This window comes from Coregonus clupeaformis, chromosome 36 (assembly GCF_020615455.1).
Source record: "Coregonus clupeaformis isolate EN_2021a chromosome 36, ASM2061545v1, whole genome shotgun sequence".
Classification (NCBI taxonomy): domain Eukaryota; kingdom Metazoa; phylum Chordata; class Actinopteri; order Salmoniformes; family Salmonidae; genus Coregonus; species Coregonus clupeaformis.
The window spans coordinates 18274354-18290949 of NC_059227.1; the positions used below are offsets into that span (position 1 = coordinate 18274354).

Here is a 16596-nt window from a genome sequence, read left to right on the forward strand (position 1 = left end):
ATAAACACAAATGCTTTGTTTGTAAATTATGTTTGTGTTGGAGTGTGCTCCTGGCTATCTGTAAATTTTAAAAACAAGAAAATTGTGCCATCTGGTTTGCTTAATATAAGGAATTTGAAATGATTTATACTTGTACTTTTACTTTTGATACTTAAGTATATTTTAGCAATTACATTTACTTTTGATACTTAAGTATATTTCAAACCAAATACTTTTACCCAAGTAGTATTTTACTGGGTGACTCTCACTTTTACATAAGTCATTTTCTATTACGGTATCTTTACTTTTACTGAAGTACGACAATTGGATACTTTTTCCACCACTGCTTTTCCAGGCCTGGAAAACACAATTTTTCAAATTCCATGACTTTTCCAGGATTTTATGACAGTACGAACCCTGTAAGCGCTCTTCAGCAGAGGACACACATATCAAACAGTTTATAGAATGGGATGAACTTCGTCCCCAATTTAACCAGCTTCAATATATAAAGGCTCAATGGTTTTACGTAAGACTTTGCTTTGACAATCGCTGACAACCATCCAGTTGAGTTGTAATCTGGAATATACTTTTCTTATAGAGCCAAACCTTTAAGGTTTTCACATTGCAAACATGATAGACCGAAATATGAAAAATGTTCTGGTGGTATCCATTGGATTTTTCTGTCTGTTCACAGCATATGGAGGACTTCAGAGTTTACAGGTAACTCATGATACTGTCGTGTCGATCATTAAATAGATGACTGCTTGAATATTAAGGTACAATTCAACACTGCAATTTCTGGTTCTTGATAATTGTGTTACAGAGCAGTCTGAATGCCGAGGATGGGATGGGGGTGACGTCTCTCAGTGTTATCTATGCCTCCATCATCCTGTCATCCATGTTCCTAACACCCATTCTAATCAAAAACATGGGCTGCAAATGGACTATTGTTGCCGGCATGGGCTGCTATGTGACCTATTCAATTGGGAACCTCTTTCCAGGATGGTAAAGCAAACTGTCCAAAACCTGTTCAGACCTTCACTGTTTACAGCTTTCAACAAGCTGTGTTTCTTCCTCATGATTTAAGAGCAAAATTACGATACAACTAATCATGTACCTCCCCACCTCAGTGAGTAAAACATTTGGCATAGTACACATACAGTTGAAGTCGGAAGTTTACATACACTTAGGTTGGTGTCATTAAAACTTGTTTTTCAACCACTCCACAAATTTCTTGTTAACAAACTATAGTTTTGGCAAGTAATTTTTCCAACAATTGTTTACAGACAGATTATTTCACTTATAATTCACTATATCACAATTCCAGTGGGTCAAAAGTTTACATACACTAAGTTGACAGTGCCTTTAAACAGCTTGGAAAATTCCAGAAAATGATGTCATGGCTTTAGAAGCTTCTGATAGGCTAATTGACATCATTTGAGTCAATTGGAGGTGTACCTGTGGATGTATTTCAAGGCTTACCTTCAAACTCAGTGCTTCTTTGCTTGACATCATGGGAAAATCAAAAGAAATCAGCCAAGACCTCAGAAAAACAATTGTAGACCATCACAAGTCTGGTTCATCCTTGGGAGCAATTTCCAAACGTCTGAAGGAACCACGTTCATCTGTACAAACAATAGTACGCAAGTATAAACACCATGGGACCACGCAGCCGTCATACCGCTCAGGAAGGAGACGCGTTCTGTCTCCTAGAGATTAACGTACTTTGGTGCGAAAAGCGCAAATCAATCCCAGAACAACAGCAAAGGACCTTGTGAAGATGCTGGAGGAAAAAGTATCTATATCCACAGTAAAACGAGTCCTATATCGACATAACCTGAAAGTCCGCTCAGCAAGGAAGAAGCCACTGCTCCAAAACCGCCATAAAAAAGCCAGACTACGGTTGGCAACTGCACATGGGGACAAAGATCATACTTTTTTGAGAAATGTCCTCTGGTCTGATGAAACAAAAATAGAACCTTGAAATACATCCACAGGTACACCTCCAATTAACTCAGATGATGTCAATTAGCCTATCAGAAGCTTCTAAAGCATGACATCATTTTCTGGAATTTTCCAAGCTGTTTAAAGGCACAGTCAACTTTATAATAATTATATTTTGTTTGTTTTTACTCCAGAACTTCCTCAACCTCTCCGATCATTTTCATGATGTCCATCCGGTTTGCTTCTATATGCCATATAACTTGTTAACTTGTTGTTACCAAGTAGAGTTGGGATTATTTCTGTACTCTTAGATAAATTAAACTAATTATATGAAGGTAGTGTCCATTGACAAAGTTGTTTACACACATGGTATGAATTATATCCCTTTCTGCTATGCTTCCTGGACTGGCTTGTCAGTATTTATTTAACCTTTACTTAACTAGGCAAGTCAGTTAAGAACAAATTCTTATTTACAATGACAGCCTACCCCAGCCAAACCCAGACAACGCTGGGCCAATTGTGCGCCGCCCAATCACGTCCGGATTGTGATATAGCCTGGAATCGAACCAGGGTCTGTAGTGACGCCTCCAACACTGAGATGCAGTGCCTTAGACCGCTGCGCCACTCAGTAGCAGTGTTAGTTTACAAACTGCAGGCAGTGTCTGATGCTAACCATATCAATCTGTCCTCTTCCAGGTACACTCTGATCCCCACCTCTGTGATCCTAGGTATGGGAGGTTCTCCACTATGGTCAGCCAAGTGTACCCTTCTCACCATCAGCGGCAACCTGCAGGCCCCTAAAGAAAACAAGGCAGCAGCGCATGTTATCAATAAGTACTTTGGCATATTTTTCCTGATATTCCAGTCTTCGTCTGTATTGGGAAACCTCATGTCGTCGTTGATATTCGGTTCAGATACAGATATACGTAAGAAGCAAGTGCACACATACACACACACACAAACACACACACCAAGTACGCACACACAGAACAAATGCAACTTGTTGGTGAAAGTAGTAACATTTGTAAGTTAAAAGCTGACTGTAGGATAAAGTGAATGAGATGCATCATGTGCAGTGTACATTTATGACAGGTGTTCTTGCCCAACTATCCTCTATGGTACCATCTGTCATAATGATCTCTTTATGTCCTCCTAGCTGACATCTCTGAGGAAGATCTACAATATTGTGGTGCAGGTGTGTGCATTGATATCAATGCAAACTCCACGACCAAAAGACCAGCACAAGAATTGGTTTGGACACTAGTCGGCTGCTATATTGGTAAGAACCTATTATTGTTTGTACAGGTTGGCCTGCAACTCTACACTTTTTGCCATGGGGCAGAGAAAATAATATGTGGTGTTCTATAGCTCATCTATTGCTTTTATTCACATTTTGCCATGAGACAGAGAAAAGTCCATCGTTTTAAAGCAAATTTCCTGCTATTCTATAGTTTTATAATGCTATTCTACACATTTTGTCATGAGGCTGTTAGGTTCTGAACCAACAGAGTAAAAACTCAAACGGACGACTAGGAAAAGCCCACTGGGTCATACAGCTGCAAAGACAATGTATGAATACACAAGCACATATATTTATAACCTCCTACTAGGTGGGGTCAACTCCTTACACATCTAGACAGCCGATACATTTCTGTTGCTTGGCAGGAACTTAATTGATTCCTCTCACTGGTGTAGTCATGGCCCTGCCTAATGCTAGAACCTTCGTGGGCGTGGAAAATGTATGTGTGTGAGATAGAACTGTAGTAGGAGGGTCGTTGTGATGGGCCCCTCTGACCCCCCTCCCAGAGGTTTCTTTTCACTTCATCTGTTGACTTGACCTGGAGCCGAATTACTCGCTCCTCCCTAGATCCGCAGCTGGCCTTCCTTATCAGAGACTAACTGTTGTCCTTCGCCTCCCTCCTTAGAAACATTGATGTTCAACAATAACATGTTTGAACAGAATATGAACTTTCTGCTCTCCCCCTTGTCTCACTCAGTAACTTTCCATACACCAACTTCCTATTCACCCTTCATTGACCCTAACATATACAGTACCAGTCAAAAGTTTGGACACACCTACTCATTCAAAGATTTTTCTTAATTTTTTACTATTTTCTACATTGTAGAATAATAGTGAAGACATCAAAACTATGAAATAACACATATGTAATCATGTAATAACAAAAAAAAAGTGTTAAACAAATCAAAATAGATTTTAGATTTTAGATTCTTCAAAGTAGTCACCCTTTACCTTGATGACAGCTTTGCACACTAGAGCTGCCCCGGTCAACTGTAAGTGCTGTTATTGTGAAGTGGAAACATCTAGGAGCAACAACGGCTCAGCCGTGAAGTGGTAGGCCACACAAGCTCACAGAACAGGACAGCCGAGTGCTGAAGCTTGTAGCACGTAAAAATAATCTGTCCTCGGTTGCAACACTCACTCCCGAGATCCAAACTGCCTCTGAAAGCAACGTCAGGACAATAACTGTTTGTCGGGAGCTTCCTGAAATGGGTTTCCATGGCCGAGCAGCCGCACACAAGCCTTAGATCACCATGCGCAATGTCAAGTGGATTACATTTACATTTTAGTCATTTAGCAGACGCTCTTATCAAGAGCGACTTACAGTTAGTGAGTGCATACATTTTCATACTGGCCCCCCGTGGGAATCGAACCCACAACCCTGGCGTTGCAAGCGCCATGCTCTACCAACTGAGCTACACGGGATTGGTGTAAAACTCGCTGCCATTCGACTCTGGAGCAGTGGAAACGCGTTCTCTGGAGTGATGAATCATGCTTCACCATCTGGCAGTCTGACGGACTCATCTGGGTTTGGCAGATGCCAGGAGAATGTCCTGCCCGAATGCAGAGTTCCAACTACAACATTTGGTGGAGGAGGAATAATGGTCTAGGGCTGTTTTTCATGGTTCAGGCTAGGCTCCTTAGTTCCTTTGAAGGGAAATCTTAACTCTACAGCATACAATGACGTTCTAGACGATTCTGTGCTTCCAACTTTGTGGCAACAGTTTGTGGAAGGCCCTTTCCTGTTTCAGCATGACAATGCTGTGGTCCTCTGCAGCTCAGCTGGTAGAGCACGGCGCTTGTAACGCCAGGGTAGTGGGTTCGAACCCCGGGACCACCCATACACAAAAAAAAATAATGTATGCACGCATGACTGTAAGTCGCTTTGGATAAAAGCGTCTGCTAAATGGCATATTATTATATTATAATGCCCCCGTGCACAAAGCGAGGTCCATACAGAAATGGTTTGTCGAGATCGGTGTGGAAGAACTTGACTGGCCTGCAAAGAGCCCTGACCTCAACCCATCAAACACCTTTGGGATGAATTGAAACGCCAACTGCGAGTCCGACCTAATTGCTCAACATCAGTGCCCAACCTCATTAATGCTCTTGTGGATGAACGGAAGCAAGTTCCCGCAGTAATGTTCTAACATCTGGTGGAAAGCCTTCCCAGAAGAGTGGAGACTGTTATAGCAGCAAAGGGGGTACCAACTCCATATTAATGCCCATGATTTTGGAATGACATGTTCGATGAGCAGGTGTCCACATACTTTTGGTAATGTACAGTGGGGAAAAAAGTATTTAGTCAGCCAGCAATTGGGCAAGTTCTCCCACTTAAAAAGATGAGAGAGGCCTGTCATTTTCATCATAGGTACACGTCAACTATGACAGACAAAATGAGAAAGAAAAATCCAGAAAATCACATTGTAGGATTTTAAATGAATTTATTTGCAAATTATGGTGGAAAATAAGTATTTGGTCAATAACAAACGTTTCTCAATACTTTGTTACATACCCTTTGTTGGCAATGACACAGGTCAAACGTTTTCTGTAAGTCTTCACAAGGTTTTCACACACTGTTGCTGGTATTTTGGCCCATTCCTCCATGTAGATCTCCTCTAGAGCAGTGATGTTTTGGGGCTGTCGCTGGGCAACACGGACTTTCAACTCCCTCCAAAGATTTTCTATGGGGTTGATATCTGGAGACTGGCTAGGCCACTCCAGGACCTTGAAATGCTTCTTACGAAGCCACTCCTTCGTTGCCCGGGCGGTGTGTTTGGGATCATTGTCATGCTGAAAGACCCAGCCACGTTTCATCTTCAATGCCATTGCTGATGGAAGGAGGTTTTCACTCAAAATCTCACGATACATGGCCCCATTCTTTCCTTTACACGGATCAGTCGTCCTGGTCCCTTTGCAGAAAAACAGCCCTAAAGCATGACGTTTCCACCCCATTCTTCACAGTAGGTATGGTGTTCTTTGGATGCAACTCAGCATTCTTTGTCCTCCAAACACGACGAGTTGAGTTTTTACCAAAAAGTTATATTTTGGTTTCATCTGACCATATGACATTCTCCCAATCCTCTTCTGGATCATCCAAATGCACTCTAGCAAACTTCAGACGGGCCTGGACATGTACTGGCTTAAGCAGGGGGACACGTCTGGCACTGCAGGATTTGAGTCCCTGGCGGCGTAGTGTGTTACTGATGGTAGGCTTTGTTACTTTGGTCCCAGCTCTCTACAGGTCATTCACTAGGTCCCCCCGTGTGGTTCTGGGATTTTTGCTCACCGTTCTTGTGATCATTTTGACCCCACGGGGTGAGATCTTGCGTGGAGCCCCAGATCGAGGGAGATTATCAGTGGTCTTGTATGTCTTCCATTTCCTAATAATTGCTCCCACAGTTGATTTCTTCAAACCAAGCTGCTTACCTATTGCAGATTCAGTCTTCCCAGCCTTTGACAGCTCTTTGGTCTTGGCCATAATGGAGTTTGAAGTGTGACTGTTTGAGGTTGTGGACAGGTGTCTTTTATACTGATAACAAGTTCAAACAGGTGCCATTAATACAGGTAACGAGTGGTGGACAGAGGAGCCTCTTAAAGAAGAAGTTACAGGTCTGTGAGAGCCAGAAATCTTGCTTGTTTGTAGGTGACCAAATACTTATTTTCCACCATAATTTGCAAATAAATTCATAAAAAATCCTACAATGTGATTTTCTGGATTTTTTTCTCTCTATTTGTCTGTCATAGTTGACGTGTACCTATGATGAAAATTACAGGCCTCTCATCTTTTTAAGTGGGATAACTTGCACAATTGGTGGCTGACTAAATACTTTTTTCCCCCACTGTATATATACAGTTGAAGTCGGTTGTTTACATACAATGAGGGAAAAAAGTATTTGATCCCCTGCTGATTTTGTACGTTTGCCCACTGACAAAGACATGATAAGTCTATAATCTTGTCAATGATCTCAAGGCAGCTGGGACCATAGTCACCAAGAAAACAATTGGTAACACACTACGCTGTGAAGGACTGAAATCCTGCAGTGCCCGCAAGGTCCCCCTGCTCAAGAAAACACATATACAGGGCTGTCTGAAGTTTGCCAATGGACATCTGAATGATTCAGAGGGGAACTGGGTGAAAGTGTTGTGGTCAGATGAGACCAAAATTGAGCTTTTTGGCATCAACTCAACTCGCCGTGTTTGGAGGAGGAGGAATGCTGCCTATGATCCCAAGAACACTATCCCCACCGTCAAACATGGAGGTGGAAAATTATGCTTTGGGGGTGTTTTTCTGCTAAGGGGACAGGACAACTTCACCGCATCAAAGGGACGATGGACGGGGCCATGCACCGTCAAATCTTGGGTGAGAACCTCCTTCCCTCATCCAGGGCATTGAAAATGGGTCGTGGATGGGTATTCCAGCATGACAATGACCCAAAACACACGGCCAAGGCAACAAAGGAGTGGCTCAAGAAGAAGCACATTAAGGTCCTGGAGTGGCCTAGCCAGTCTCCAGACCTTAATCCCATAGAATATCTGTGGAGGGAGCTGAAGGTTCGAGTTGCCAAACGTCAGGCTCGAAACCTTAATGACTTGGAGAAGATCTGCAAAGAGGAGTGGAACAAAATCCCTTCTGAGATATGTGCAAACCTGGTGGCCAACTACAAGAAACGTCTGACCTCTGTGATTGCCAACAAGGGTTTTGCCACCAAGTACTAAGTCATGTTTTGCAGAGGGGTCAAATACATTTACATTTTTACATTTTAGTCATTTAGCAGACGCTCTTATCCAGAGCGACTTACAGTTAGTTTGTTATTTTTTATATACTGGCCCCCTGTGGGAATACTTATTTCGCTCATTAAAATGCAAATCAATTTATAACATTTTTGTTGTTATTCTGTCTTTCACTGTTCAAATAAACCTACCATTAAAATTATAGACTGATCATGTCTTTGTCAGTGGCCAAATGTACAAAATCAGCAGGGGATCAAATACTTTTTTCCCTCACTATACACCTTAGCCAAATACATTTAACCTCAGTTTTTCACAATTCCTGACATTTAATCCTAGTAAAAATTGGCTGTCTTAGGTCAGTTAGGATCACAACTTTATTTTAAGAATGTGAAATGTCAGGATAATAGTATTGTAAATATACTAATAGTTAATTGATTTCAGCTTTTATTTATTTCATCACATTCCCAGTGGGTCAGAAGTTTACATACACTCAATTAGTATTTGGTAGCATTGCCTTTAAATTGTTTAACTTGGGTCAAACATTTCGGGTAGCCTTCCACAAGCTTCCCACAATAGGTTGAGTGAATTTTGGCCCATTCCTCCTGACAGAGCTGATGTAACTGAATCAGGTTTGTAGGCATCCTTGCTTGCACACGCTTTTTCAGTTCTGCCCACAAATTTTCTATAGGATTGAGGTCAGGGCTTTGTGATGGCCACTCCAATACCTTGACTTTGTTGTCCTTAAGCCATTTTGCCACAACTTTGGGAGTATGCTTGGGATCATTGTCCATTTGGAAGACCAATTTGCGTCAAGCTTTAACTTCCTGACTGATGTCTTGAGATGTTGCTTCAATATATCCACATATTTTTCCTTCCTCGTGATGCCATCTATTTTGTGAAGTGCACCAGTCCCTCCTGCAGCAAAGCACATCCACAGCAGGATGCTGCCACACCTGTGCTTCACGGTTGGGATGGTGTTCTTCGGCTTGCAAGCCACCGACTTTTCCTCCAAACATAACGATGGTCATTATGGCCAAACAGTTCTATTTTTGTTTCATCAGACCAGAGAACATTTCTCCCAAAAGTACGATCTTTGTCCCCATGTCTAGTTGCAAACCGTAGTCTGGCTTTTTTATGGCGGTTTTGGAGCAGTGGCTTCTTCCTTGCTGAGCGGACTTTCAGGTTATGTCGATATAGGACTCGTTTTACTGTGGATATCGATACTTTTGTACCTGTTTCCTCCAGCATCTTCACAAGGTCCTTTGCTGTTGTTCTGGGATTGATTTGCACTTTTCGCACCAAAGTACGTTAATCTCTAGGAGACAGAACGTGTCTCCTTCCTGAGCGGTATGACGGCTGCGTGGTCCCATGGTGTTTATACTTGCGTACTATTGTTTGTACAGATGAACGTGGTACCTTCAGGCATTTGGAAATTGCTCCGAAGGATGAACCAGACTTGAGGAGGTCTACCATTATTTTCTGAGGTCTTGGCTGATTTCTTTTGATTTTCCCATGATGTCAAGCAAAAAAGCACTGAGTTTGAAGGTAGGCCTTGAAATACATCCACAGGTACACCTCCAATTGACTCAGATGATGTCAATTAGCCTATCAGAAGCTTCTAAAGCCATGACATAATTTTCTGGCATTTTCCAAGCTGTTTAAAGGCACAGTCAATTTAGTGTATGTAAACTTCTGACCCACTGGAATTGTGATACATTGAATTATAAGTGAAATAATCTGTCTGTAAACAATTGTTGGAAAAATTACTTGTGTCATGCACAAAGTAGATGTCCTATCCGACTTGCCAAAACAATAGATTTAGATATTTAGATTGTAGTTAGGTATTGTAGGTAGTTATTGGGGTTGTTGTATGTAATTATTGTAGGTTAGTGTTGTATTCGGCTGAGCCCGGTGAAGCACGAAGCTAGCTAACCCACTACCTGGACTAGCTGGCGGGTAGCTACTGGTAACTATTAGCAACTGTGGATAGTTGTTTCACGCCTGAGAGTACCTGTAATTACGCCAGCTAGCTGCCTACAATAATTACATACAATAATGCCTACCATTCAGCTGTTTTTCTAACCTCATTGTCTGAAGCGTTAACGTTAGGTAGTAAGTAGCTACTGTGCTCGAAATGTAGCTAGCTTGTTGCTACCTGGATAGCTACTAAACAATAGCTGGAACGACCTAGCGAACAGACGCGAACTGGCTGAGTCAATTCAGTGGCTAGCTTTGCACTTCGCTAGCTAACAGTAGCTGCTAGGGGTAAGTTATAACCTACATTTGTGTTTTGTTTTGACATACTGGTAGCCAGAGTCGTTCAAGGGAATTCGGGACATGGGTGACTAGTTAACGTTAGCTTGGCTCTCTCTGTGTGTTCGTGCCGTGGGAGGACGGGTTTCTTCGTTGGCAGAAAGCAATGGATAGCTAGTATGCTAACTATTCTAGCTAAATAACTGGCTGAATAAATTGACGACGGACTCGCTCAAGCTGTCGGGACTAACCCACAACGTTAGACACGGACACGTATGATCTGCTTGGCGTGTTGACACACTGGTGGTTTGTTGTGGCCGAGTATTGGTGCTAAACCGTGTTGTTGGAGTCCGGCATGCTAGTTGGCTGTGGCGTCATATGACTAGGTGCCCTGGACGGTTTTCACGGAAGAATACTGTACCAAGTTAGCTAGCTGAATAAACTAAGTTAGTCTATTCCTAGAAAACATTGAACCGCTGTAGTTTACAACAATGATAGTTTCCTATCATCTCTTCCCTCTGCTCAATCCTTCTCCCTCCAATCTCCTGATTCTGCCTCCTCAACCCTCCTCTCCTCCCTTTCTGCATCCTTTGACTCTCTATGTCCCCTATCCTCCCGGCCGGCTCGGTCCTCCCCTCCTGCTCCGTGGCTTGATGACTCATTGAGAGCTCACAGAACAGGGCTCCGGGCAGCCGAGCGGAAATGGAGGAAAACTAGACTCCCTGCGGACCTGGCATCTTTTCACTCCCTCCTCTCTACGTTTTCTTCATCTGTTTCTGCTGCTAAAGCCACATTCTACCACTCTAAATTCCAAGCATCTGCCTCTAACCCTAGGAAGCTCTTTGCCACCTTCTCCTCCCTGCTGAATCCTCCCCCCCTCTCTGTGGATGACTTCGTCAACCATTTTGAAAAGAAGGTTGACGACATCCGATTCTCGTTTGTTAAGTCAAATGACACTGCTGGTCCTGCTCACACTGCCCTACCCTATGTGTTGACTTCTTTCTCCCCTCTCTCTCCAGATAAAATCTTGCGACTTGTGACGGCCGGCCGCCCAACAACCTGCCCGCTTGACCCTATCCCCTCCTCTCTTCTCCAGACCATCTCCGGTCACCTTCTCCCTTACCTCACCTCGCTCATCAACTCATCCTTGACCACTGACTATGTCCCTTCCGTCTTCAAGAGAGCGAGAGTTGCACCCCTTCTCAAAAAACCAACACTCAATCCCTCTGATGTCAACAACTACAGACCAGTATCCCTTCTTTCTTTTCTCTCCAACACGCTTGAGCGTGCCGTCTTTAGCCAACTCTCTTGCTATCTCTCTCAGAATGACCTTCTTGATCCAAACCAGTCAGGTTTCAAGACTGGTCATTCAAATGAGACTGCTCTTCTCTGTGTCACGGAGGCTCTCTGCACTGCTAAAGCTAACTCTCTCTCCTCTGCTCTTGTCCTTCTAGACCTGTCTGCTGCCTTTGATACTGTGAACCATCAAATCCTCCTCTCCACCCACTCCGAGCTGGGCATCTCCGGCGCAGCTCACTCTTGGATTGCGTCCTACCTGACCGGTCGCTCCTACCAAGTGGCGTGGCGAGAATCTGTCTCCGCACCACGTGCTCTCACCACTGGTGTCCCCCAGGGCTCAGTTCTAGGCCCTCTCCTATTCTCGCTATACACCAAGTCACTTGGGTCTGTCATATCCTCACATGGCCTCTCCTATCATTGCTACGCAGACAACACACAACTAATCTTCTCCTTTCCCCCTTCTGATAACCAGGTGGCGAATCGCATCTCTGCATGTCTGGCAGACATATCAGTGTGGATGACGGATCACCACCTCAAGCTGAACCTCGGCAAGACGGAGCTGCTCTTCCTCCCGGGGAAGGACTGCCCGTTCCATGATCTCGCCATCACGGTTGACAACTCCGTTGTGTCCTCCTCCCAGAGTGCGAAGAGCCTTGGCGTGACCCTGGACAACACCCTGTCGTTCTCCGCTAACATCAAGGCGGTGACCCGATCCTGTAGGTTCATGCTCTACAACATTCGGGGAGTATGACCCTGCCTTACACAGGAAGCGGCACAGGTCCTAATCCATGCACTTGTCATATCCCGTCTGGATTACTGCAACTCGCTGTTGGCTGGGCTCCTTGCCTGTGCCATTAAACCCCTACAACTCATCCAGAATGCCGCAGCCCGTCTGGTGTTCAACCTTCCCAAGTTCTCTCACGTCACCCCACTCCTCCGCACACTCCACTGGCTTCCAGTTGAAGCTCGCATCTGCTACAAGACCATGGTGCTTGCCTACGGAGCTGTGAGGGGAACGGCACCTCCATACCTTCAGGCTCTGATCAGTCCCTACACCCAAACGAGGGCATTGCGTTCATCCACCTCTGGCCTGCTGGCCCCCCTACCTCTGTGGAAGCACAGTTCCCGCTCAGCCCAGTCAAAACTGTTCGCTGCTCTGGCACCCCAATTGTGGAACAAGCTCCCTCACGACGCCAGGACAGCGAAGTCACTCATCACCTTCCGGAGACACTTGAAACCCCACCTCTTTAAGGAATACCTGGGATAGGATAAAGTAATCCTTCTACCCACTGGCTATAAGGTCAATGCACCAATTTGTAAGTCGCTCTGGATAAGAGCGTCTGCTAAATGACGTAAATGTAATAGTTTGTTAACAAGAAATTTGTGGAGTGGTTGAAAAACGAATTTTAATGACTCCAACCTAAGTGTATGTAAACTTCCGACTTCAACTGTACACACACATATACATACAGTACATACATTGGGGGCCCCGGGGCATGTGCCCTGCATGCCCGTTCGGTAATCCGGCCCTGCAGGTTGATGCTATTGAAATGTTCTAATGTTTGTTTCTGTTGTGTTCTAGGGGTGGGTATGCTGGCCATGATGATAGTGGCAGTATTTCTGGATAACATAGACAGAGATCAGGCCCAGGAGTTCAGGGGCAACAGGGAACCATTCTGGAGCACCTTCCTGGCCACGTTCACACTCCTGAAAGACAAGAGACTCGTCATTCTGATCCCTTTGTCCATGTACAGTGGCTTTGAGCAGAGTTTCCTCTCAGGTGAATACACAAAGGTGAGGAGACGATACATGGTTCTTATCCTGCCACTTGGAATCCAACGTTCAATAATTCTTAACCAATAGAATAGTGGCTAAAAGTTATACTTGTGACCTTCTTTTGTTGTTTTCTTTGCAGAACTATGTGACCTGTGCATTAGGAATCCATTATGTTGGATATACGATGATATGTTTTGGAGCCACAAATTCTTTATTTTCCTTTACGTTTGGGAGGTTGGCAGAATACACTGGAAGAGCCCCACTGTTTTGCTTGGGTAAGAATAGCTTTCCAATAAAGACATTAACATTTTCATTGGTGTCCTATAAGACACACTTAAAATTAAATCAGTCACTACTCACCGCTCTTACAGCTGCGGTGATCAACTTTGCCTGTATCCTGGCCCTGTTGTTCTGGAGGCCTCACCCAGACCAGCTGCCTGTGTTCTTTGTGTTTCCTGCTCTCTGGGGAATGGCAGATGCTGTATGGCAGGCACAAACCACCTGTGAGTTGAGTTATTATAATGTATTACAGTGACATGTTAGGTACATCAAACATTTTGTCCAGAACAGAGGTAACAGTGGTTTTGTTCTTGTTTGCAGCACTGTATGGGGTTCTCTTCCCCAGAGAAAAAGAGGCAGCGTTTGCTAACTGCTGTATGTGGGAGTCCCTTGGGTTCATGATAGCGTTTGCCTACAGTACCTTCATCTGTCTGGACACCAAGATCTACATCCTCCTTGGAGTTCTGATCCTCTCCATGGTGACCTGTTTGTGGGCAGAGTACCAAGAACACAAGAATCCTACACTTCCAGTGGAGGAGGGAGTATACGACATAGACTATAAAAAGGACACAGACCAGTACACAGACTACTCAAAAAACATAAATTGCATCATTGCTCAGACCAGCTTGTAGACAAGACGTGGATTTGTTACGTAGAGTTATACAATGGGTGGGTCTAATCCTGAATGCTGATTGGTAAAAAAAACTGCATTCCAGCTAGTGTCTATTCCACAAGTTACCACCGGCTAAATCTGACGTTAAAATGCCTATTTAGTCTGTTTCATCTGACTGCACAATCCACTGTCTCATCAGCCCAGCCAGGTAATTTATAAACTTGATCTCCACTATAAAAAGCAACTAGACATTCTCACATTTCTTTTAGACTAACATTTAGTTAACAGCAGAGATTTGTATAAACATTGCTGTCTGACTCTCTGACATTTGCAACATTGTTTCAATATTCAAAATTCGATCTCCAGCTGTCCCAAAGTAATGAACATGTCAGGAGTCGGGACGAGACAGACAGGCAATGTTTATCAGCCAGTCGAAATCATGAATCAGCTGGCATCATTTTTATGGATATATACAAAGAAATGTCAGTTGAAAAAAGGTAAAACGAAATTAAGGGCAGCTAATTTGCAGTCTTTACAGCTTCAGTTTGAAGTGATTGTTAGCTTTGTTGTCGGCTAGCTCCTCTGAACAGTGTGCTGACGAGAGAGCACATTTTCTATGCCAGGCGAAATCGGATGTATCCAAATAAATGTCACTAGAAAACAGCTTAAACTAATGCAGCTACTGTTATTCTGGCTGCACTGATGTGACTAAGTTAGCCGTAGTTGGCTAGCTAGCGAGCAAGGGATAAAAACGTTGCCAGCCAGTATGGTAATGGAACATTTAGAACAAATGTCCATAGATACAGAACAAAAAGACTGAACGACTGGGTCACGTCTCTGGCTACCGAACCAATAGAATGCACAACCAGCCAGCTTGAGTAGCAACCCTAGATTTGTTAACGGGACTATATCTTGTGGAAAGATGAAATAGTACGAATTAATCCAAATAACGTTTTTAATGAAAATATGTCAATCATTATATGAATATGTTGGCAACCCGTTGCATAAAAGTGATAAGGCCCTTGAAGCCAGTGTTTGGAGGATATTGGCGCGGTTTGCCGGCCCTCGACTTAGTCTCAGGCCTAGAACCCGTGGTAGCTCTCTGTAGCTCAGCGCTTGTAACGCCAAGGTAGTGGGTTCGATCCCCGGGACCACCCATACACAAAAAAAATTATGCACGCATGACTGTAAGTCGCTTTGGATAAAAGCGTCTGCTAAATGGCATATTATATCCGCCAAACACCAGCTTCTCGGGCATTATCATGTAATGTGAGGGAATGACATCCAGTCAGGAAATCTGGATATCACGATTCTGATTGTCATGTGCCTACCCCAATGGGACACTTTTCTTTGTATGACAAAATAGGTTTTGTGGATCTCTAGCGTAGAATCCCGTATTATTGGCATATTCAACAGCGTTTAAGAAATATATTACCTTGTGATCAAGCCTTCAATGTTTTGTGATTATTGGTGTCGTAAAAATGTTAGCTAACGGTTTAGCAATTAGCAAGTTTTACATTTAATTTGAAATATTACTGTTATCTGCTTTTGATAAGCGGTTTAGCAAAAAAATACGTCCCGTATTATCTGTATACGGCCCCCAGTTATTGGGCACCTTACTATTTTGTTCAATTACAAGATATATCCGTTTAATTTAGTTGAAAAAAGAGACACCAACCACGTACCCGAAGTGTTTACTAGATAGTTGACTAGTCTTCCGGTAAAAAAATTATGATTTGCCTGTCAACTTTTCATTGCGTAGCCCGGTGCGCCCTCTTGTGGACTCTTAAAAAATGGTTCTTCACCAACATATTCAGTGTTGTAACCAAATGAAATATGAGTATTAATAATTTACATCAAATACACTTTAATTTCAGTTATGTGCATTAACATAAAACAATGAAAACACTGTTGGAGTTTGTGTTGCAGAGGTGCACTTGGAAAGTAAAGGAAGAAATACATATATTATATTTTAGACATTTATTTTTTTGAACAAATAAATAATTTCATATGAACACAAACAAAACAAACAATTAAATCTCGACCTCCATCCCTATATTGTCACAAAAAAAATCCAGCTCCACCGCTACCTCTTGATCCCACTGCACACACCTGCAGTGGAACCAGTGCTGGCAAAAGTCACAGCACACCCATGGCACCTCGAATCTACACTCCTGAGAGGAGCTTGCAGGCGGATCACGCTCCCCGCAGCGAGCACAGCAGGTGGTGTCTTCTTTTATAAAAAATAAAATACAAATTGATTAATATGGTTTTGCAAAATGTAGAAGTTCTTCAACAACAATAGTAATTGATACAACTGAGAGAGCGAGAAAAACAGATTATGAAGTACCTGAGAGTGGTGCCATGGGTGGTGTGACAGATGTGACCAGTGTAGCTTTTCTCTTCCTTTTCTGTGCTG

At 43.3% G+C, this 16596-nt stretch overlaps 1 protein-coding gene across 1 annotated transcript; it reads left to right on the plus strand.

Annotated features, from left to right (window-relative positions):
• Positions 1-495: 495 nt before the first annotated feature.
• On the plus strand, positions 496-14290 carry LOC121552820 (protein unc-93 homolog A-like). The gene is made up of 8 exons (XM_041865876.2): positions 496-505; positions 756-984; positions 2620-2849; positions 3080-3202; positions 13092-13303; positions 13425-13560; positions 13657-13788; positions 13886-14290. Exons 1-8 carry the CDS (start codon positions 496-498, stop codon positions 14194-14196), a joined length of 1383 nt encoding a protein of 460 aa, XP_041721810.2. The 3' UTR covers positions 14197-14290.
• The last annotated feature ends 2306 nt before the right edge of the window (positions 14291-16596 follow it).